This window comes from Dama dama, chromosome 11, assembly GCF_033118175.1.
Source record: "Dama dama isolate Ldn47 chromosome 11, ASM3311817v1, whole genome shotgun sequence".
Classification (NCBI taxonomy): domain Eukaryota; kingdom Metazoa; phylum Chordata; class Mammalia; order Artiodactyla; family Cervidae; genus Dama; species Dama dama.
This window is the reverse complement of record NC_083691.1, coordinates 13671982-13694516: the sequence shown is the minus strand read 5'-3', so window position 1 is coordinate 13694516 and position 22535 is coordinate 13671982. Positions and strand designations below refer to the sequence as shown.

The window sequence follows — 22535 nt, the reverse complement described above, 5'->3', positions numbered from 1 at the left end:
TCAGCATAAATTTTGTGACTGCTGTCAAAACAAGATCCATCTCCACACCAGAAGGCTCAGTAAAATGCTGCTAATTTGGCGTCATCAATAAGGAGTTGAATAAGAAGAGCCGAAGCAGCAAGACAGTAAGAAACCACAAGCCTTGGCTTTCATCTGGGAGGGGTTATGGATTCAGAATCCAAACACTTGAGTTCAAATTCCAGGCCTTACCACTTACGAGATGGACAAGGTCGTGAACTTCTCTGAGCCTCATTTTACCCGGCTGCTTTGGGGGCTAATAACACACTCTCTGGGGAGTTATTCTGAGGAATATGTGACTTAATAGAGTGGTGGTCTGTCTGGCTCAGCCTTAGCAAATGTTTGTTAATAAATAACAAATAAATAATAAAACAAGGGACCTCTGGCAGGGCCAGACAAAAGGGAGGGCAGAGGGAGGGTGTGGAAAGGCCAGGGACACCCTGCCCCAGGTGGCAAGGACACGCCAGACTCCCCGGGCCGTGTGTGCCAGGGTGAACAGACAAGCTCCTGCCTTTGGGTGGTGCAAGTCCACACAGGTAGAGGCTGCTGACCTCCACACTGTTGGTCCTTTGCACAAAAGTGGATCAGTGCTTGTCTGGTGGAGGCGGGTGCAGTGGGAGGAGCAGTCGCCTCGGGCCAGACCAGGGCTGGGGTTCCAGAGCCACCCCCAGGTCCATTTGCCCGCCGCTTCCGGTAAGGCAGCTCCCACTGGCGCCTGGCCCCGGGCGGACCCTGGATGATGCTTATCCGCTTCCCTTTCTCCTCAGGAGAGCCATGCCTGAGTGTCGCCTCTTCTTTTATCTCCACACGGCCTGAATTTGATTTAACTCTGCATCTTCCTCCTCAACGAGGTTGAAATATATCACTGTTTACTTAATGGCCCATCAAGCAACGAGGCCTTTATTAAATAGCAGCGTGGTACCCAGGCGCTGAGGTGTGAGGAGCCCACAAATCTCTCCCCACTGCTTTGGTGAAGACAGCTCCGCGGGTCCCAGGGTGCCTCCAACTCTCGCTGCCTGGAGCGGGCATCGTTGCCTGGAGGGTCACCGGAGATGTCCCCGTGGCTGAACGCCTGAGCCCCCACCCCCGTAAGAAAGGAGGCGGCGGTCCCCAGGGGAGGGAGGCTCCAGGGAGCCAATCCTCTTCCAACATGGCTGTCTGCTCCCCCCAACACCCCCCGGCCTGGGGCGCAGAACAGCGCGCTGGCCTTGGCGTCCACAGAGACCTGGGTGTGGGTCGCGGCCTCAGCTTCCTCATCTGTAAAGTGGAGCTAATGACGTCTCCCTGACAGGCCTCGGGGCGGCTGGGAGGCCCCCTAAAGCGCAGCGGTAATTCTGCTGTCACCCTGCGATGAGGGCCGGGCTGGCCAGTCACACAGTTCCTCAGCCACCGACCAGGCCCCGGCCCCTCACCAGAGGCTGCGACTTGACCAGGAAGTGCCTCTCTCTGCCCCTGCGGAGGTTTTCCCGGCTTCCAGTTCACCACACCTAAATACGCCTTCCACACCACACAGAGGGCTCTGATGTAGACTTGGCTAGACTCGTGGCTTTTGTCTCTCTCTCTCTCACACAGACACAGACACACACACACACATGCTGAAGGCCCTCCAGTGGCTCCCAGCTCCCAGCTCTCAGCGTGCAGATGGGACCGTGAGGACGGGGCTCCCGCCTACCTCTCAGGTCACAGCGTCCCTTGCCCTCCCCTCCTCAGACCCTGTATTCCAGCCCGAGTGAGATGTTTGCCGTGAAATGTTCTCACCTGCCACCTTGCAGGCTGAACCCTCAGCCCGCCTCCACCCCCAAAACCTTGCTCACCCCTCTCTTCCTTCCAGACTCAGCTCAGAGACCCCTGCTCTGGGAGACCCTCGCCGACCCTGCATCTGAGTCAGCTGTGCCCCCCAACCCCATTCACACTGGCTCTTCCTCCACGGGGGCGCAGTAACCAGACAGTGAGCTCCCTGACAGGAGGGGCCCGTGGGGGGTCATTTCTTTGCTCACCCAGGGCTCAACGGAGTCCATGGCAGAAAATAGAGAGTTCAGACAATGTTTGAGGAATGGGTGAAAAAAATCATTTCAGCCAATGTCTATGAAAAGCTTATTTTCTGGGCATTGTGCACTGGAGTGTGAGGACCCAATAACAAACAGGACAGATATGGCCCTTTCACTAAGAAAGTTAAGTGTTAGTCGCTCAGTCGTGCCCGACTCTTTGCGACTCCATGGACTGCAGCCCACCAGGCACCTCTGTCCATGGGATTTTCCAGGCAAGAATACTGGAGTGGGGTGCCGTTTCCTTCTCCAAGGGATCTTCCTGACCCAGGGATTGAACCCAGGTCTCCTGCACTGCAGGCAGAGTCTTTACTGACTGAGCTACAAGGGAAGCCCTTTCACTAGTTGAAATTAAAATCTGATGGGAAAGAAAGAAAATTTAACAAGCCGTAAAATAAAGTCAATTCGTGCTGTGAAAGCAGAGACCTGGAGACAGAAGCCCGGAGGAGACACAAGGCAAGAGGAGAGGTGAACACAGTGCATCTCAAAAGAGAAACGCCTCGTCAATCTGGAGCTTGGCTAGGCTACCTCACCTAAATGGAATGTAGCAGGAACCCAGAAAGAAGGCTGCGAGGCTTTTAACAGTCAAAATACGTCCAAAAGACTAAGCCCCTTACTCACCTGAGTGCCTCTCACACACAGTGGCCTTTGCCAATACCTCCCATTTCACCTCATCCCGCCTCCCTCTGTCTCCCAGCACCTTTGTGCACACTTCTAATAGAACTCTTAGCGTCTCGTGTTGGAGTCATCGGCTATGTCTGCATCCCCAAGACTGGGCCTCCCAAGGCCACCCTGTGCGGTATCTAAGCCGTGCCCAAGGATGTGGTGATGCTGTCCACAGGCAGGCATCTTTAGTATCCGGAATACAGTACTTTTCACATTTTATATTTACAACAAATGGACTATTGATGATAACAACTATAAGCTATAATACTTACATTTTATTGTAATGAAACTATCTGTTGATTTAAACTGGGAATTCAGAAATATTCTGGTTTGGTAAACAGACAGACTAAATCTGATGATTTAGTTTGGGCCAATTTTTATTTATGATGAGAATTTTCTGGTATGTGATCGTCAAGCATCTCGTGTTAACAAGACAATGTATATCGTTCCCCTTTGACAAACTAGATTATCAAAATACTTTGTTGATCTAATAAAACCTACAACAGGCTGTACTTCTAAATAAGATCTGTTTTTACTTCTAACGTATAAGTGGTGATTCCTTTCACCTTTAAAATTCTTTTTGGTCATGGCACGTGGCACGTGGGGTCTTGCTTCCCCAACCAGGAAGAGAAGCCTGGCCCCATGCAGTGGAAGCAGAGTCCTCATCACTGGACCACTGGGGAAGTCCCTACTTTCAACTTTTAAAAAGGTCCCTCACTGGTATTAGCACACTAGCTACATCTGAAGTTTCATATTGTAGTTCAATCATCTGATGTGTACTGTGCCAGCTTCCCTTGTGGCTCAGCTGGTAAAGAATCTGCCTGCAATGTGGGAGACCTGGGTTCGATCCCTGGCTTGGAAAGATCCTCTGGAGGAGGGAAAGGCTACCCACTCCAGTATTTCAGCCTGGAGAATTCCATGGACCAAGAGTTGGACACGACTGAGCGACTTTCACTTTCACTTCATTTCTGAATTCTAAGTTTAAATTGGTAAGTACTTCATTATGATACCATGTACACACTATTTAATAGATAATATTCACTTGTCCTTAATAATCCATTTGCTGGAGTTTCAACAACAAACGTGTTGTTGAAACAGAAGTAATATATTGACTAATATGTTTTTTTCTTGAGGAGAGGGCACCTTTCTCTAATTCACACAAAAGGTACATTGTGGGCCAGAAGCGATCCTGGTTCCAGGTCTGGGATGGTGTTTCTGTTTTTAGAGCCAGTACCTTGCACAGGGCTTGAGGCTCAGCAAACAGACAACATATACTTGTTTAAATGAAAATCCTCAAGGTCTCAGAATTTAAAATCATATATGTATGCTTTATTTCACTGTAATTTCTAGAAATCTAATAGAATGTGTGTGTGCTGCACGTGTATGACTCTTTGTGACCCCATGGACAGTAGCTCACCAGGCTTCCCCAATCATGGGATTCTCCGGGAAAGAATACTAGAGTGGGTTGCCAAGCCCTTCTCCAGGGAATCTTCCCAACCCAGGGATCGAAGCTGCATCTCTTATGTCTCCTGTATTGGCAGGCACTAGCACCCCTGGGAAGCCCTTCTAATGGAATAGTAATGCCTAAACTCTCAGAACAACAGGGCCTAAGTGGCCAGCTGAAGCTTATTAAACTGTCGCCCAGCAGGGACCAGTTGCCTCTCCTTTTGTTCCTTAGATGCACTTTTGTTCCTTAGAACACTTTTTCCCAGAAAGAACATCTTAGGAGTCAGAAGGCTTCACAGTTATAACATACCATTAGAGAAACATCTTTGCAACCTGCCTAGAAAAAAAAATCTGTAAGATGGTAAGGCTTTATGTAGGTAGTTTCAATGAGACTCTGAGATTCCTTAAGAAAGAACAAGTGCAGAGGCTAAAAGAAAACTATGCTATCATGGAAAGAAAACCCGGCCAAAACTGATGACTGGCAGGGGCTTACAAATAGCTGGCTCTCTACTTCTGACTTGAGCTTCACAATGCCAGAGATAGGACGAGTTCACTGCCTGTAATGCCTTTATGTCATTTCTCTTTAAAGAAGGTAGTCACTCTTTAAAGAAGGCAGTCCAAAAAACAGAACTAGAACCATTCCTGATTACACAGTTCAATTCAGTTAACTGTTGCTGAATGCCTTCTCTGTGCCAGGCATGAAGGACTCGAAGATGAATAAGACAAGCTCCCTGTTACTGAATGTCTTACAGTCTAGGGGAAGAGACAGACCATCTCAATCAATAACCACCCCCCCACCGCACCCCCCCACCCCCGATACCATCCAGGCCCAGGTAGCACTGTCTCTTCCCTGTGGTCTACAATAGCATCCGAACTGGCCTCTGCCTCCACTCTGGAATTCTAACCCATTCTCTGTAGGGCAGCCAGAATGAACTTTTAAAAACATTAAGTGGAATTACCTTCTCCCCTGTACTTAGGCAATAGGCAATGGTCTAACCTCTGCATGTGGTCTGGCCCCTGAATATCTGCTGGCAAGATGCGGGTCACATTGGAAACTCCCTATCAAGCCAGATCCTCTACAAGGCTGTATCCCCAGAGGATGAACTAGAAGAAGGCCTGCCTTGTCTTAGCTGTGGCTCGGGGAAGGGGAAACAGAAGGAAAGAAGTCTCCTCTCAGACTGCCACTATAACACCTTCCTCATGCAAGCCTGCAGTCAGAACTCAATTACACTGATAACTGGAAAAACCTAAGACCTAAACTTTGGTTTTAAGTGTTCTGGGTTAGTAGAGCCCTTTGGGGCAGCTGCAAAAGATGGAAATCCTCACTTTCAACCCAAACCTCAAAGAATTATCAGAGATTAAAATCCCAAGGAACATTCGTGTGTGTGCATGCTCAGTCCTGTCCAACTCTTTGCGACCCCATGGACTGGAGTCCACCAGGCTCCTCTGTCCATGGGATTTTCCAGGCAAGAATACTGGAGTGTGTTGCCATTTCCTACTCCAGGGGATCTTTCCCGACCCAGGGATCAGACCCATGCCTCTTGTGTCTGCTGCATCGGCAGGCAAATTCTTTACCACTGTGTAACCTGAGAAGCCCGAGCTCACCATTAAAATGAATAAATAAATAAAAGGTCTAACAAATACCTAACTCAGAACTCCAGGAAGAAAGAAGAGAAAGACTGGGTGAGAGACAACACCAACTGAGAAAACAGATGAGAATTTTCTAGAATTAATAAAAGATAATACACTTCAGAAACAAGAATCTCAACAAATAAACTAGAATCTCAATAAATCCCAAAAGATAAGTCCTAAGAAGTCTTAATGACACTGAAGACATCTAAGACAGAAAGAGGATTTTAAAAGCAGGCAGAAAGAAAAAGACACTTTACGAACAAAACAAACAAAAAAACAGACTGAGGGCTGACTTCTCAACAGCAAAAATGGAAATGATTAAACAATGGCATGTGGACTTCCCTGGTGGCTAAGTGGTGAAGAAACCACCTACCAATGTAGGAGATGCAGGTTCAATCCCTGAGTCAGGAAAATCCCCTGAGAAAGCAAATGGCAAACCACTCCAGTATTCTTGCCTGGGAAATCCCATGGACAGAGGAACCTGGCAGGCTATAGTCCATGGGGTCGCAGAGAGTCAGACACAACTTAGGAACTAATCAACAAAACAGTGGCATATCCTCAAAAGGCTGAGGTCATATAAATATCACCTTAGCAATGCGTGTGCAGCAACGCTCTCTCTCAAGTGAGGGCAAAATGAAGATGTAATTTTGAACAAATAAAAAATGTTAGTCTATTACAAATAGTCCCTCACTAAGTGAGTGAAAGTCACTCAGTCATGTCAGACTCTTTGCAACCCCATGGATTATACAGTTCATGGAATTCCCCAGGCCAGAATACCGGAGTGGATAGCCATTCCCTTCTCCAGGGGATCTTCCCAACCCAGGGATCAAACCCAGGTCTCCCGCATTGCAGGCGGATTCTTTACCGGCTGAGCCACCAGGGAAGCCCAGTCCCTCACTAAAAGAACTTCTAAAAGATTACCGTCAGGAGAAAGAAAATAATCCCAGAAGGTGTGAGTTGTAAAACAGAATAATAAACAAAGAAAATGGTAAATGTGTGGGTAAATCTAACATACACTGAGACTAGGTAAAATAAGGTTAATGTCTACTTCGTGAAGTTGAAACAAAGACACGGTATAATAGAAGTAAAATATTGGGCAACAAAAGCACATAAGTCAGGAGAAATGCAACCACAATGAAAGCATCCTAAGATCCCTGTGTTATTAAAAGGAGAGTAAAGTTACTTTGCAAAATTATACACACATTAAGCTTTCTAAGATAACCCCTAGAAGAATAAAAACAGATTGCATAACTTCCAGACTAGTATGGGGGGCGGGAAATGGAAAAAGAAAAAAAAAAAAAAAAATGAATTTAAAAAGATATGCAATCTATAACTACAGAGGGAAATGTTGTTAATAATATAACTCTTCAAGTAATTAATAGGTCAGACAAAAATATTAAGGCTACAAAATTTGTACATTGTAATACACAAGCTAATCTAATGTACATATATAAAATACTGCATTTATTGGAGAAGGAAATGGCAACCCACTCCAGTGTTCCTGCCTGGAGAATCCCAGGGACAGCGGAGCCTGGTGGGCTGCCGTCTATGGGGTCGCACAGAGTCAGACACGACTGAAGCGACTTAGCATGCATGCATGCGTGTTATACATGAAAGCTGATAGAGTAAATCCTGGGTTCTAATCACCGGGAAACACATTTGTTTTCAATTTCTTTAATTTTGTACCTATGTGGTTTCATTACATTTATTGTGATGACCATTTCATAATGCATGTAAGGCAAATCACTATGCTATGCACCTCGAACTTAAAAAACTGAAAAAAAGAAATGGACTAAGGTTAACATCAATGTATCAGTATTGTCTCACTAGTTATGATAAATGTACTGTAGTAATATAAGATCTTAACATTAGGGGAAACGGTGTGGGGATATTGGAAGTCTTTGTATTATCTTTGCAGCTTTTTCATAAACCTACAACTATTCAAAATAAAAGGTTTACTTAAATATAAATAAAATTTTTAAAAATTAAAAAAAAAATACTGCATTTAGTAACTAGAGAATACACACTCCTTTTAATCACATACAGACCATAACCATGTATTAGGCTATTAAGGGAAAAAAAAGTAAAACAAAAAAGTAAAGATAGAGGACATGAAGAAGCGAGGAAAGAAAGAAATAAAAAAGAAAGAACATCCTTTAACCACACTGCCATTAAGTTAGAAATTAATAATAAAGTAAGAAGAAATAACCTCATATGTTAGACACTCAGAAAGCCGCAATCCAAATAACCCGTGGGTCAAAGAAAAAATTTTCATGAGTGGGTGGGCGGGGCCTCGGGCAAAGAAAAAAAAAATTTTTCATGAAAATTTAAAATATACAGAACTAAAGGGTGGTTTTTTTAATGTTACATAGCTAAACTTGTGGGTGCAGCTAAAGTAGCACTTAAAGGCAAGTTTGTAGTCTTGAATGCTTTTATTAGAAGATGGTAGGATAAGCATCTAACCTAATGTCAGGGGGGAAAAAAAACACAACAGAATAAACTTCAAAAAGTCAAAGAAAAGAAATAAACAGCAGAAAGCCATGAAATAGAAAACTAAGATACAATGAGATACTTGAAGAATGTATAACAGTTAGCCAAAGAAAGGACAGGGACATTCTAAGGAAAAGGAAAAATACGAACAAAGGGAAATGGCCCAGCATGAAGATGTCATGAAGACATCAAGATGTCGTAAGTGTGGTGTTAGTAGAAGATAAAGTTCAAGGCATGGAATATGTGAAGTGAGTCTAGAGAAGCTTAGGGCCAAATTTGAATTAAAAATAGTCAACTGTACCAGGTATTTATAGGCGAAGTACTTTACATGATTCCTTAGAGAAGGAAATGGCAACCCACGCCAGTATTCTAGCCTGGAAAATCCCATGGACCGAAAAGCCTGGCAGGCTACAGTCCATGAGGTTGCAAGAGTCAGGCATGACTGAGCAACTTCACTTACTTAATTTACATGATTATATCTTTTTACTCTGGCAACAAACAACTCCCTGAGGCGTGACTTTATTATGCATATTCCACAGATAAACTGAGGCCCAGAGTAAAATTTTTACAGGGTTACATAGTGTAACAAAACAGTAACAACAGTTACTGAACACAGTTGTTCAAAACAGTAACAATGTGACTCGAAAGCCCATACTTTTAATTGCCATGCAATACTACATCACTGAAAGGCTTCATAACAGAGCCTCCATAAGCAGACCAAACTTTATTCTTCAGGCCAATGTTTGAAACCCCCCAAAAAACAAAACTCCTTCCTATGATGAAAGTCTGGGGTGCTGTTACAACTGCCACTACTTTATGTCACCAGGGCAGGATTCTGCCAGATACAGGTTATCCAAGGAGTCCATGTACTATTAATAGGCAACATTGCAACATAGAACTAACATGTGGAATTAACAACAGGAGGCACTGGACCAAATTGAGTTCCTGAAGCATATTTCCAATTACTACTGAGAAGACAAGTACTGTTCAATGATGAGAACTGGATCAGCACACAGCATTTTTTCAACAGCTTTATTGAAATATAATTCACAGAGCATACAGTTCACCCATTTAAACTGTACAATTCAACACTTTTCAGTATAGTCATAGTCGTGCAACCATCAGTCAACACATTTAAGGACATTTTCATCACCCCCAAAAGAAATCCTGTACCCCCTAAGTCACTCCTCACTTCTCCCACCAAAAGCCTCCCTCATCCTCAGCTCTAGGCAGTCACCAATCTACTTTGTGTCTAAAGATTTCCCTATTCTCAACATTCATACAAATGGAATCATGTATATATGACCTTCGGTGACTGACTTCATTCACCTAACATGTTTATAAAGCTTATCCATGCTGTGGCATGTATCAGTATTTCATTCCTTTTTATGGTCAAATACTATTCCACTGTATGGATATTTCACATTTTATTTATCCTTCAGCTGACGGACCTTTGGTTGTTTCCATTTTTTGCCTGTTGTGAATAATGATGCTATGAACATTAGTGTACAAGTGTTTGTGTGGACCTATGTTATCAGTTCTCTTGGGTGTACACCTAGGAGTGAATTGCTGGCATGGGGCAATTTCATGTTTAACACTTTGAGGAACTGCAAAATTGTTCTTCAAATGACTGCATCATTTTACTTTCCCACGAGCAGTGTACAAAGGTTCTAATTTCTCCACCTTCTCACCAACACTTATTCTGTCTTTTTTATTACAGACATTCTAGTGCATACAAAGTGGTATTTCACTGGGTTTTGATATTCACTTTGCTAATGGCTAATGATGACATGACATTTTAACTGGCTCTTAATATAGCCTTTTTTCACACAAGAGATATTTTTGACAAAACCTAAGAAATGCCTATGGAGACTTCCAGCAGTTTCACTGCCCAACTGTACATGAAATGTTCAAGCCTTACCTCATGGGTAGAAGGACAGGGATGGGATAAAAAATCAGATCAAGGAGAAAGTCAGTGATGGGTAGAAAATCAAGTATGTCCGCTGAATACATTATTTGAAAAGTTAAAAGTGGCTTATATTTTGATATGGCTATTTTGATTTAGACATAATGACTACACCAAAAGAGCCATGTCAAAATGCCCTGCTTTGAGCTAGGCACTGATTATTAGAATTAGATTTGGTAAAGACAAAGAGAAGATTCATTTATTTCACTCTTTCCCCAATATTTGTCATTATATTCTTCAAACTTGAGCACTTATAGGAACTCTCATACACTATTGAGTATTAACTGCTACAACTTTTTTGGAAAGCAGTTTGGCAATACATTCCAAAGGCCTTAAGATGTATATGCCTTTTAACCTAATTATTTCATTTCTGGAAAGTTGTCTTAAAATAATGTGAAATAAAGGGAAAAAAACTAAACCATAATTTTTTTCACAGAAAAATCAATCTAAACATTTAATAATATGGAAATAAATAATGAAATACATTTCACTGAATGAGATATTTTATACAATTAAAATGACATTTATGACAAGTTTGTATACTGTGAAAAATGTTTATAATGTGGGTATTAATACTAACATAAAATAATATTAGCTTTGTCAAACATTAACATAATTTTATCAGCTTTATAATATATAAAAATGTATGCCTGGGAGAAATACTGGAGTCAAATTCTTCAAAATAAAAAGTCATTGCATCTCAGTGGTGGGATGATAAATAGGTTTTTTCCTATGTTTTGCAAATTTTCAATATTTTAAGCCATGAACAAGGATGATTTACATAAGTGATAAATGTGGTTTTAAATAAAACTAACAACCAGGCTCAAAGCCCAGTCCTGCACTGAACGATTTCAGTGAACACTAACTTTCAGTGGCCTTGCTTCCAAGGGCCAGGAAATAATACTCCACTTAGAGAAACAGTATGATCCACTGACAGGACCTGGCCTGAGAGCCAGGACTCTGGCCTCGAATTCCGAGCAGGTGTGACTTAACACCTTGAACAAGGGGAGAGCTGAAACAGATGACATACTTACTGCATACTGACTTTGGAATATGGTTACGTACGTTATTAAAATGGGACAAGTATCACAGTGCCCTGTGTGACAGACTAACAGTGGTGGGGATTCAAACTCAAACCTAACTCCACCCCACACTGACATCTGTGAAACAGAAATAAGGAGTCTACCATGCTTACTGCACAAAGTAAAAGTCAACTGAGATAAATGTATGTGACAGTTCCCCCAAAAATATCTAGTTTCAAGAAAGGTAAGACTCTTAACGCCCTCCACACTGCCTCCCAATTCTCTAGGAACTTAATAGCACTTGAGGATGAAATAGTGTGTTTCCTCTGCCTTCTTAAGCTAACAAGTCACCAATAGAAACTGCCTTTAGTGAATAGCGAGACAAAAATGTTTTAAATTATAATAATGTAAATCATGCAAGGCAAATGAGTATTAGATGTCTAAATGTCAACAGGAGGGGAAATATTTACAATACAAATGAGAAAAAAAGTAACTACTCATAATATTTACAAACCAATAAGAAAAACATAAACATACAAAATATCAACATAAACAACCCAAAAGATAAATGAACAAAAAATATACATGTAGGTATTTCACAGATGAAACAGTACAAATGACTAAAAACTTTACACAAAAATCCCAACCCTGATGACAATCACAAAAATGTAAAAAAAACTCACATTTTTACCTATTAATTTGGCAAAGAATTAGCAGATTAACAGATACAGCATTGGAGACAATACGAGAAGACAAGCACTCTCAAACACGACTGGTGGCAACTTGACAGCAACCATCAAAATACAAAGTGCACATAACCTTTGACCCAACAAGTCCTACAAAAGCATTTGCACAAGTAAATACTTGATGTCTGAAGAGGGATGTTTACTGCACCATCCTTTGTAATAGCAAACAAAACACAGAAACACATCCATCAATACATTTGATGGTGGTACATCCATCAGATGGGCTCTTTGGTTGTTAGCAAAATGAAATGAACCCGTATGTACTAACAGAGAGTGATGTCCACAAAGTACTGCTGAAGAAGCACTTGCCAGATAACATACACGCTGTATGACGGTGGCATTTAAAATAACATGAAAATTGTTTATATATATATATAAAATACTTGTGTCTCTACATATGATGTCTAGTTGGTGGTCATTAGCAGGATGTTCTGATTCTCCTCTTTGCACTCATGGTAGGACTGTACATCCCAGCCCCACTGAAGTTCACCAGGCTATGGATTTTGCTTTGACAAATGAGTGCAATCACTTCCAAGTGGAAGGCTTAAAAGCTGGTGCAGCATTTATCTTGTTCCCTTCCTCTCAGTGACTCACTGAAGCAGGTGCTGAGCTGGAAGCCCAGGTCTCTGGATAACCAGGATGGCAGGAGACCCTTGTCCCCACACCCCCACCAAACCACATCGAACCCCTAAGTATGAGCAAGAAGGAAACTTCTGTTGTACTTCTGTTGATTCTCCAGCACAATTGAGTGGTCCTGATACACAGAGGAATATGAAAAAATATCTGGAGAAATGCATAGCAGACTATAATCTTGATGTTACCCTAAGGAGAAGAGACAGGATGGGAGACAGAAAGGGCAGGAAATGGGGGCGGGGAGCACTTGGGGGTTTTACTTTATATACTTGGGAATTATATAAATTTTCATAAGTACGTACTGTTTTTAGAATTTGAACACAAGGTATTTGTAAATAATGGAAGATGTCCAGAAGTTTTTAGATTGTTGCTTTTAAAAATTCCAATAATCACAGTTCTAACACAAAGAGAAATAAAATCTCCCTGTGATCATAAAGAACAGAATAGGAAAACTGGCCTCTGCAAGAGTTGTAGGCAGAGGGACTGAAGGGCTCCTTTGAAAAGTAACACTGTACTTAGGGATACACACTAGACAAACCACCCTATTCATTCAGCTCCATTAAGGATGTGAAGGTTTTACTCAGATGACACAGAAGCAGATGGGTGATGAGAAGGAGCCATCGGCAAATGGCTGCTAGCTAGGACTTAGGAAGCATTTATAAAAATTACTGGATGACGGTTCCCAAACACCCAGAGAAAGAAACATGCACACAAATGGTGGCCAAGGCAGCTGTGAAGGCAGGACCCGATATGATGTGATGCAGAACGAGAGATGTCAGTCCATCTGGAGCAGAGAAACAACATCATCGTTCTCTCTGGCAAAACCACAGCCTTTGTGGAGGGATCTCAGGGAATGATGGGCTGCAGAGGAGCAACCCTGTGGAAAGGAGGGTTCAAAACGAATCAAAACAATACCAAGGTTATTCGCCTGTTGATGCCATCAATTTTGTATTATCAAACTGAATTAAAATATCATGGAAATTCATCAGAGGGAAAGCCAACTAACAGGTATTCTTGTTTGCAAGTCCCAGGCACTTTCAAGATTTTCAGAATTAATCCTCACAAGCCTACCACGTATTTTATGCTCTTTCTTAGAGATGAGGAACCTTTGGCTCAGAGAGGCAAAGGAACTCGTCCGGGGTCACAGAGCCAAGATTCAAGCCCATGTCTGGCATGGTCTTTCCAGGGTCAGTGGGGAGGGCTGCTTAGGGATGGAAGGAAGAAGTAAAGACATCAGCCCAGGGAATTTGCTTCTCTGTTCACATCAACAACCTCCTTATTTGTTTTATGACCACAAAAGTTAAGCACTGATGTCACTCAAATAGCTAAAATAGGTTTCCAGTGTTGACATACATGGTTAATATACCAGAGTATGAGGCTGGCACCAGGTTCAGAATGGAAGCCTTAAAATATTCAGTTAAACCCATGAAACTTTAAAAGTACAATTGACTTCAAAAGAAAAGAATTTTAAATCAGTGTTATTTAAAAAATTTTAGGGACCTCCTTGGAGGTCCAGGGGTTCAGACTTTGCCTCCCAATCCAGGGGGTGCACGTCTGATCCCTGGTCGGGGAGCCAGCATCCCACAGGCCTCGTGACCAAAAAACCAAACCATAAAACAGAAGTTTCAACAAACTTAAAGTTTGTAATAAACTCAATAAAGACTTTAAAAAATGGTCCACATCAAAAAAAAAAAAAAAAAATCTTAAAAAAAATTTTTTTAAACCTAAACTACATCACACTGATATTCGTGCAAAATGTACCTGCCCCTTATCACACAGAGGTCTCTGCATGTGTTTGTTATCTGCTATATCCCAAGAACTCAAATATAGCCTGGCACAAAGTAGGTCTCAGAGTATTTGTTAAATGATTCAAATGAGCTGTAAAGTGTGTTTAACCAGTAACGTATATATGAAGATGAAATGCTATACTAGTTGTCTTCTAGTTTAAAATACATATATAAAATCAAATGACCAATGTCTATAGTTACCCAATAAAAGGAAAAGTACCATTAACTGAATACAAACAATGTGCCAAGCATTGGGTTAAGGCAATTTACATACTTCCCCTCATTTAATCTCACAAGAACTCAGCAAGAATCACTATGGCCCATTGACACAGCTGAAGAATGTGATACTCAGAGTGGTTCTGTATGCAGGACCCAACCTGCTTGGTCACACAAGGAATTAGTAAGCAAGGGTTTTAACTCATCTGTGTGAATTTCAAAGTCCCTGCTAGCTCCAGGACATACTACTTTCCCTCTAGAGAAGCCACTTAAAGAGTAGCTGATTACTTTTATAATATGTTCTCTTCAAGGGATAGATTTTTTTAAAAAATGTATAATTGAATTTTTGCATTCAACTTCTGACAGAAGACCAGAATCCAGAATACCTCCAAAATCGAGGCTATTTACAATAGAGAGCATATTTCTGTAACACAGAAAGCTGCTGTAACAATTGTAATACCTGCTTAAAAACTAAAATTTTAATTTGTACTAGTTATAGAACTGGAATATGAGCTCCTGGAATACACTGTCTTTTAAATGAGAGGCATTAGTGTGGATTCATGAGGCTTTTATACATGTTGTATTGTTCAAGTAGGAGTGGTAGTGAATTGTGATTTTTATGGCGTGACAAGTTTAACTTGCAAAGGAAAAAATTCTAGTGCGCTAGGCATTAAAATAACATGTCTGTTGAAGGAGAACATTGGACGGAGTAAGCTATAAACTGTCCTTAAACATAAGGCTGTTTTCAAAAACTGGAAAGTAAATTGCAACGACTATCATTAAAATGAGGAAGGGGGGAAGGTTAAACTATCCAATTTTTCATTTTCTAATCTGCCTTCTTTCACCAAGAGTCTGCGACACAGCGGTTCATGCAGCAGGCTCAGGTCCCGCAGAGGAGCAAGGCCACTTGGCTACTCAATGCACCAGAATCTCTTTCCCCCCGTGGGCAGCCATGAGATAGGATTTGGAAAGTGCAGGCACCAAAGGCTCCCTCTGCCAGGCAGGATATATTTCAGCGTGTTTTATTTTAAGTCCTATTTGCAACGTCAGCCTCCTGGTTCTAAGTGTCACTATTGCCATTCGAGAGTTATGAGTCAGATGAGGAACAGGAGGGTTCAGAAGTGGAGGATTACACAACACACTGAAAAGTGGGCTTGGGAACAAGGCAGACTGTTTAAACCCTGACTCTCCCACCTCTGCGCCCAATTCTATTTCTTCAGTTGTTATCTTGGGGGCATACTGGTTAGGACTGGTTAGGACCTGGCGGTCCAATGGTTAGGATTCCCTGCTCTCACTGCCAAGGACCCAAGTTCAATCCCTGGTCAGGGAACTAACATCCCACAAGCCTTATGGTGCCGCCAAAAAAAATGTTATCTGGGAATAGTAATAATAGAATAACTCCTTGCAGGGTGGATTTCAGCAAAGGATTAGCAAAGAAGACAGTAGAGGGTTGTGTACTGGCTATAAGCACAGGCCCTGGATGGCTCAGACACCTGTTACCTGTGCAGCCTTGGGCTACCCCTAAACTAACCTCCTCTCAACCTTGGTTTCCTCATCTGTAAATTGGAAACAATGGGGAAAAATAAAAAGGAAATAATGGGATCCACCTCAGAGGGCTGCTGTGAGGATTAAATAAAATAATACATAGTAAGTGTTCTATTCAAGTTTTAATGAGCAGAAAGCACTTAGAACATAAAGCCTAGCACGTAATATGGTATTTCATAAACAGTAACTAACATCACACAAGTTGTAAGTAGGATGATATCCTAAGTATATACATGCTTCAAAGAAAGGCTGAATACATTTCCGAAAACAATGCATGATTTGGACACTCTTGAAGCAAAGAGCTCACACTGTAATAGATCTTGTGAAAGTCACTCACTTGTGTCCGACTCTTTGCGACCCCATAGACTGTAGCCTGTCAGGCTCCTCTGTTCATGAAATCCTCCAGGCCAGAATACTGGAGTGGGTAGCTGTTCCCTTCTCCAGGGATTGTCCCAACCCAGGAATTGAACCCAGGTTTCCCACATTGCAGGCGGATTCTTTACCAACTGTGCCACCAGGGGAGCCCTAATAGATCTTGGGATAGGGCTTACGCCAGCTATTATCAACAAAGGTCCCTCTATCAAATCTCTCAGCACCCTTGTTCACATTAGCTGGTGTCCATGACACCACTGCATACACATACACAACTGACATCTCCAAGGAGGGCAGCTCGCAAAAACAGTGGCATCTATTCCCCACGGTGTCTTTTCCCTAAGGTTTTCTTTAATGAGGGTGTCCAAACTGCAAAAAGAATATACAGGAGAGGCAGAGAGAAGCTCACATGATTAGAAGAGAACCACGTGTTTTTATAAATATTTATTGAGCTTCTACTATGAGTGAGGAACCATGTCTCAACTTCACAGTAACTCTATAAACATGATTTTGCTCTTTTAAAATAAACTTTCATCTTACCTACAAGTGTACAGAGCTAACATTTATGAACTGTCCTTTGAGAAACACGGTGGGCACCATTGCATTAGACCTGACCAGAGTGGATACAACTGAAAACTGAATCATTTCAAAGAGTTGGTGTGGTTCCCTTGAGACTGACAGTGTGGGCAAGGGAAGCATGGTCTATAAAAGGCAGGAATCTGTGATCATACTCAGCCAGAAGCACAAGCTTCTTGGCATGGCCATCAGCGTCCTCCAACCTGGCTCCTTCTTCATCTCTCTCTGCTCTCTAAGCCGCCATCACCCCATCCTGTGTATAAAACCAAATCTCCCTGCCTTGGCTGCTCCTCTGTATGGCATGCGCTATACCCAAAGGGTTGTTGGGAGAATCAAATCCTTGGCTGTATGTGATGTACCCAGAAGAGTGCCTGGCAGAGGGGAAGGGCTGTGGAAGGATTCATCATAGTTGTTCATTATTACTGTCACTATTGGTTGCTGTTGTTAAGTGTCTGTTAATAGAGAAAAGTGGAAAAAGAAAGGGGATTGTGCCCTGAAGCCAAGCGAATGCTGAACTCCCTCACTGGCTCGGGGCCGCCCTGCTGAGCAGCCCAGTGGCGGAGCCCCTCACCACTTACTCGCAAAGCAGACACAGGCCTTTCACTCTGGGTGGTACTCACGTCCTTGTTTCTCGCCTGGGCTGCCCACCTGACCCCTGCCAGAGCCAGCTGGCTGGGGACTCCACAGCCTGCAGCGACAGCACAGCGTGACATACAAAGGACACTGCAGTTCAGTTCCTTGCAACCCAGCCCCCAGCAGGGCTCCTGCTCCTAGCACATCGGTGCTGAGCATTTAGAGGTAAACTCTTCCAACAGCGCCCCTGTAACAGATGGGGAAAACAAGCCTGGGGAGGTTGTGTTTGCATTTTGTTAGTACCCAGTTTTTATATATATATATATGCTACCTATCATGAAGCCAACTTTGCTGCAGGTACTAAGAATACCGTAATTATCGTTTAAACCTGGAAGGAACTTGAAAGTTTTCCTAGCCTGGCACTTTTCGAACTCCACATTCTATGGTGTGAAAATGAGATGTCAGCTCTGTGATTAAGTCATCCATTCATTCATTTATGGATCACCCACCACCTGCTGGGCATCAGGGACACAAGTCAGAAACCACTCCTGCCCTCAGGACCTCACAGGCAAACAGGGAAGCGTGATGGTAGGTAAATAATCACACCTCTAAAAGTAAAGTCCTGTTGGGAGGAAATTATGTTAAAACATCCTAGAATGAGCATCTCCACTTACACACCAGTATGCTTTCTGAGCAGGAGAACAGGCAAAGTAGGGGCTGGAGGAGACAGTAACAGGTAGCACCTTGGAAACCGTTCACCCCATCGTGTTCACCTGCACGAGCGCCTCACACAGAGTAAACATTACCATTATGTGGTTGCAGCAGCAGAGAGACTGGGAACCAAGGACCTAGCTGGACCTACTCCCATTTGACAGACAGGCAAACTGAGGCTTAAAGAATTTAACTCACTTGCCAAAGTCACACAGTAGATAAACGGAAGATGCTTAAGGTTTGGTAGTGGCTCACACAGGCTTCCAAAAAAGTCCACATCCCACAGTGTGGCACATGATCTGATCCCTGCCCACCTCTCCTGCCTCCTCTCTCACCATTCTGCCACCCACCCTGTGACCCAGCCCTACCGAATTAAGTGTGAAGCCCCGAAGGCACTGCTGCTCTATCTGTCCCACTCCCTCTGCCAGGGATCCAAAGTCAACGATCCCCAATAATAACAATAATAAATAATAATAAATAATTCCCAGAACTCAGCTCAGGGCTCTCTCCTCCAGGACATGGCCCTGACATGATGCTCCTCTACCTCCTAGAGCAGGTACACCTTTACACAGACACAGAAACACTCATCACATAAGGTGTTCATCCATTCAACACATATTTATTGAGCACCTTCTGTGTGCCAAGCACCTGAGGAAACAGCAGTACATAAAACAAGGCCCTTGCCCTCATGGAGCTTACATTCTAGTGAGGGAAACAGACAATAGCCGATACAAAATCCAGTGTCACCAGAGTTCAGTGCTATGAAAAAACCAATAAAGAAGAGCAAGCATCAGTTGGGGGGGGGGAGGGGAGCTACAGGTGAAGGCCTCTCTGAGGGGCTGGCATTTGATCAGAGATCTGAAGTGATAGAGGAAGCCATGCCAACAGCTGGGAAAGGAGCATTTCAGGAGCAGCAGCAGAGGCCCTGTAACTACTGCAGTGATTACTTACTTGTGTCTTATCGCTTACTGAACTTGGAAGTCCTTGAAGGCAAGGGTTACATCTTGAGCACCTTTGCCTCACAGGGCCCAGCATCCACAGGGGACACTTACGGAATGAGTGACTGAAGCTGGACCAGCATGTGTGGCTGCTGACTTCTGAGTCTGGATGGCTCCATCTCTTGAGATCTGGCCAGTTTTGTGTCTCTCTCTCCGACCCTTGCCCCAGGGCTAAGCTAAGTACAGGCCACGCTTGGGCCAATCAGCCTGCCTTCATTCTGTGGCCTGGTCTCAGTCCCTGGATCCTCCCTTCATCAGGACTATGGTACTGACAAGCTCTCCATGTCTATCTCCTTCTGGTCTTCATATCTCACACCTTGACCTAGGCCCCTGTCCCAAAACCCAGACACCTAGTATACTGGGAGCCTCCCTCACTTTCTCCAGGTTTCATGGGCATAAAAGCCCTCCCCTGATCCCCAAGCCCCAAGGCTGGGGGGGGGGGGGGTGGGGGGGGGGGTTGCCTGACACCTGGAATCAGACTAGTCAATGGCTAACCCCTCCCTATCTGGAAATCTGCCCTGCCTGACTCTCAACTCCCTTCCAAACCACATGACTCCTACTGCTGGGACATCAACCCTCTGACCTCATTAATCCTATCTGTGGCCATCTCTCTGCATGTTCCAGCTTCATTATACCATTCCTGAATGTCTTCTCTAGCCAAGGCCCAGGGCTGCTAAGGACCCACATCCTTGAGTCACCTATTACAGATTCTGTTCCATCAGCAGACCACGTGGGTCCAAGCCTCCAGGTTCCACTACCCTAAACCACATCCTGACACTCCCAAAAGCACATTAAATAACATTAGGCGCTGCAAATAAAGTCACATGGCTTTATCCACTCGGTCAACTACAACAGATTATCTCTGGATGTCACTGGTACTTCATCCCAACCCCTTCCAGATCTAAAATAAGTTCAAGGACAAATAACCCATTCCTTCACTCACCCTTTTGCCCACCAGTTCCTGATGCCTGTTTATATGCCAAGCCTTGAGACGTAAAACCCAGCACCTACACTGTTGTCAATAATACTGACGGTGATGTGATGGTGATGGTGGAAAAGAGAGAAGAGTGGGTGGTAAGATGAGTTCCCATTTATTGCAGACTTGGGTTTATTATAATAGAATGAGTCTTCTAATACTAAGAAAACTATGAGATAGGTACATTTAGCCTGACTTTACAGAGGAAGAAGTAGGCTAAAGAAGTGAGGCAAGTTGCTCAAGGTCACACTGCTAAGTGACTGGATGCTGAGACCCTAGTCTATCTGCCTCCAAAGTACAAACGGTTCAGCCTCTGCAAGGGGCCACCCAGTGAATGCTAAACAAATAAAACTTAGGGAAGAAATGAAAGAGAGAGGGGATCGAGGGCTTCAGGGACTCACAAGCTGCTGGAGGAGGCAGACACATAAACAAATATCTACAATGTGGGGGAGGCGAGTGCTGATGCTGGAGATCATGGAGCCAACTGTAGCTGCAGGGGAGCTAGAAGGAAGGACAAACTAACCCGACCTGGAGGGATCTAGAGCAGTCTTGAGGAGGTGACTTGGGGGCTAGGCTTTGAAGGAGCAGCAGTTAGAGGCTGCCAAGCGTGGCGCACAGCAGGAGCTTGGCCCTGAGACCTGGTCTGAGCCAGCAGGCTCCTCTGAGGTCTTCCAGTCCACCCCCCCGTGCCCACGCGGCCGGGCCGGGCCTCACCTCCTTCCACTTGAGCTGGCGGATGCTGATCTTCAGGGCGTCCAGGGAGGTCCTGGCCTTGGAGCTGTCCACGGTGACCGGCCGCAGAGAGCAGTACTCGTCGGGCTGGCCCGAGCTCCGCTTGCAGCTGCGGCCCTTGATCCTAGACTTCCCGTGCGGGCAGAGACCAGACGCCGGCTCCGGCTTCGTCAGGGACACGGGCAGCGTTGGCGGCGGCCGCGGAAGAATGCGGGCGTCACCTTCCTCGGCCGCGCAGGGTGGCGCCGGGACCGGCTCCTTGGGCTGCTCCTCCCCCGCCTTGCGCTCCGGTTCCCCGGCCGCGCCCGGGTCCACGCGGACCTGCTCCTTCGCCGCCTGCGCTTTGGTCGCGGCCACGGCCTCCGCCTCCCACCAGGCCGCCAACTCCCTCTCGGGACTGCCCCGCAGCATGGCCCTCAGGGCTGGTGCCAACGCCAGTGACGGAGCCGCCGCCGCCGCCGCGCCGCCGCCCCGGCCCCCGACCAAACTGCCGTCGCTGCCGCGCGCTCCCCTCCCGAACCGGTTGCCATGATCGCTCAGGCTCCGGTTGACAAGGGCAGTCGCCCACTGGACGGGGCCCGAGAAGGGACAATCGCCGTCACAGCCCCGGCGACCTCATAGGCGAGGCTGCTCACGTGGTCAGGCCTGTCACAGAGGCGGCAGTGGACATCTTGGAAGAGGGCGGAAGCGGCCTTGGCCCGCCCCCTCGGAGAACAGGTTGGGTAGCTGAGCTCGCAGAACTTGGAGCCGACAGGCTGGAGATGAGCTTGAGGGTGGAACAGCTATCGGAGCTTGCAGGGCTCCGGGACTGGGTCAGAGAGACGATAATTTCAAACAGGAAACCCACTTTCCTCCACCCCACACGCACTCACTGGGATAACTCCTGGTCCGATGGAGGAGGTACAACCTCACCCATTCTAAGCACTTCCACCCTCAGAAAGAATCTCAGCCTGATGGTGGAGATGACAAGTCCAGGCCCTCAAAGAGCAGCTGCTCGTTTGAGGAAATCGCTTTCTCGTTCTGGAAGAGCCCCCAGACTGAGAGGGGGATACCTTTCCCTGTTTTCAGGGAGCTCGCAATGGAATGGGGAGGCCATGGGGAAACCTGCATATTCGCGGTTTAGTTGAGGACATCAGCCAACCCCTTTTCATATTATATCATTAAAAAAGAAATTTGGTATCAATAAAATACACATAAAATGTGTCATTTTAACCATTTTTTTTAGGTATAGCCAAGGGCGTTAACACATTCACATTGTGCAAACATCACCATTTATCTCCTGAACTTTTTCATCTTCTCCAACTGAAACTCTGTACCCATTAAACTCTTAACTCACAGCCCCCGGACCTCCATTCTCCTTTCTGTCTATATGAATTTGATGAACT

General features: G+C 44.6%; 1 protein-coding gene across 1 annotated transcript in view; it reads right to left on the bottom strand.

The window, feature by feature from the left end:
• Window positions 1-21607, bottom strand: part of TTLL11 (tubulin tyrosine ligase like 11) — a 257284-nt gene extending 235677 nt beyond the window's left edge. The window contains exon 1 of the mRNA XM_061154740.1: window positions 21133-21607. Coding sequence (XP_061010723.1) covers window positions 21133-21561 — 429 coding nt within the window. The 5' untranslated portion in view covers window positions 21562-21607. The remainder of the gene's footprint in view (window positions 1-21132) is intronic.
• Between the last annotated feature and the right edge of the window lie 928 nt (window positions 21608-22535).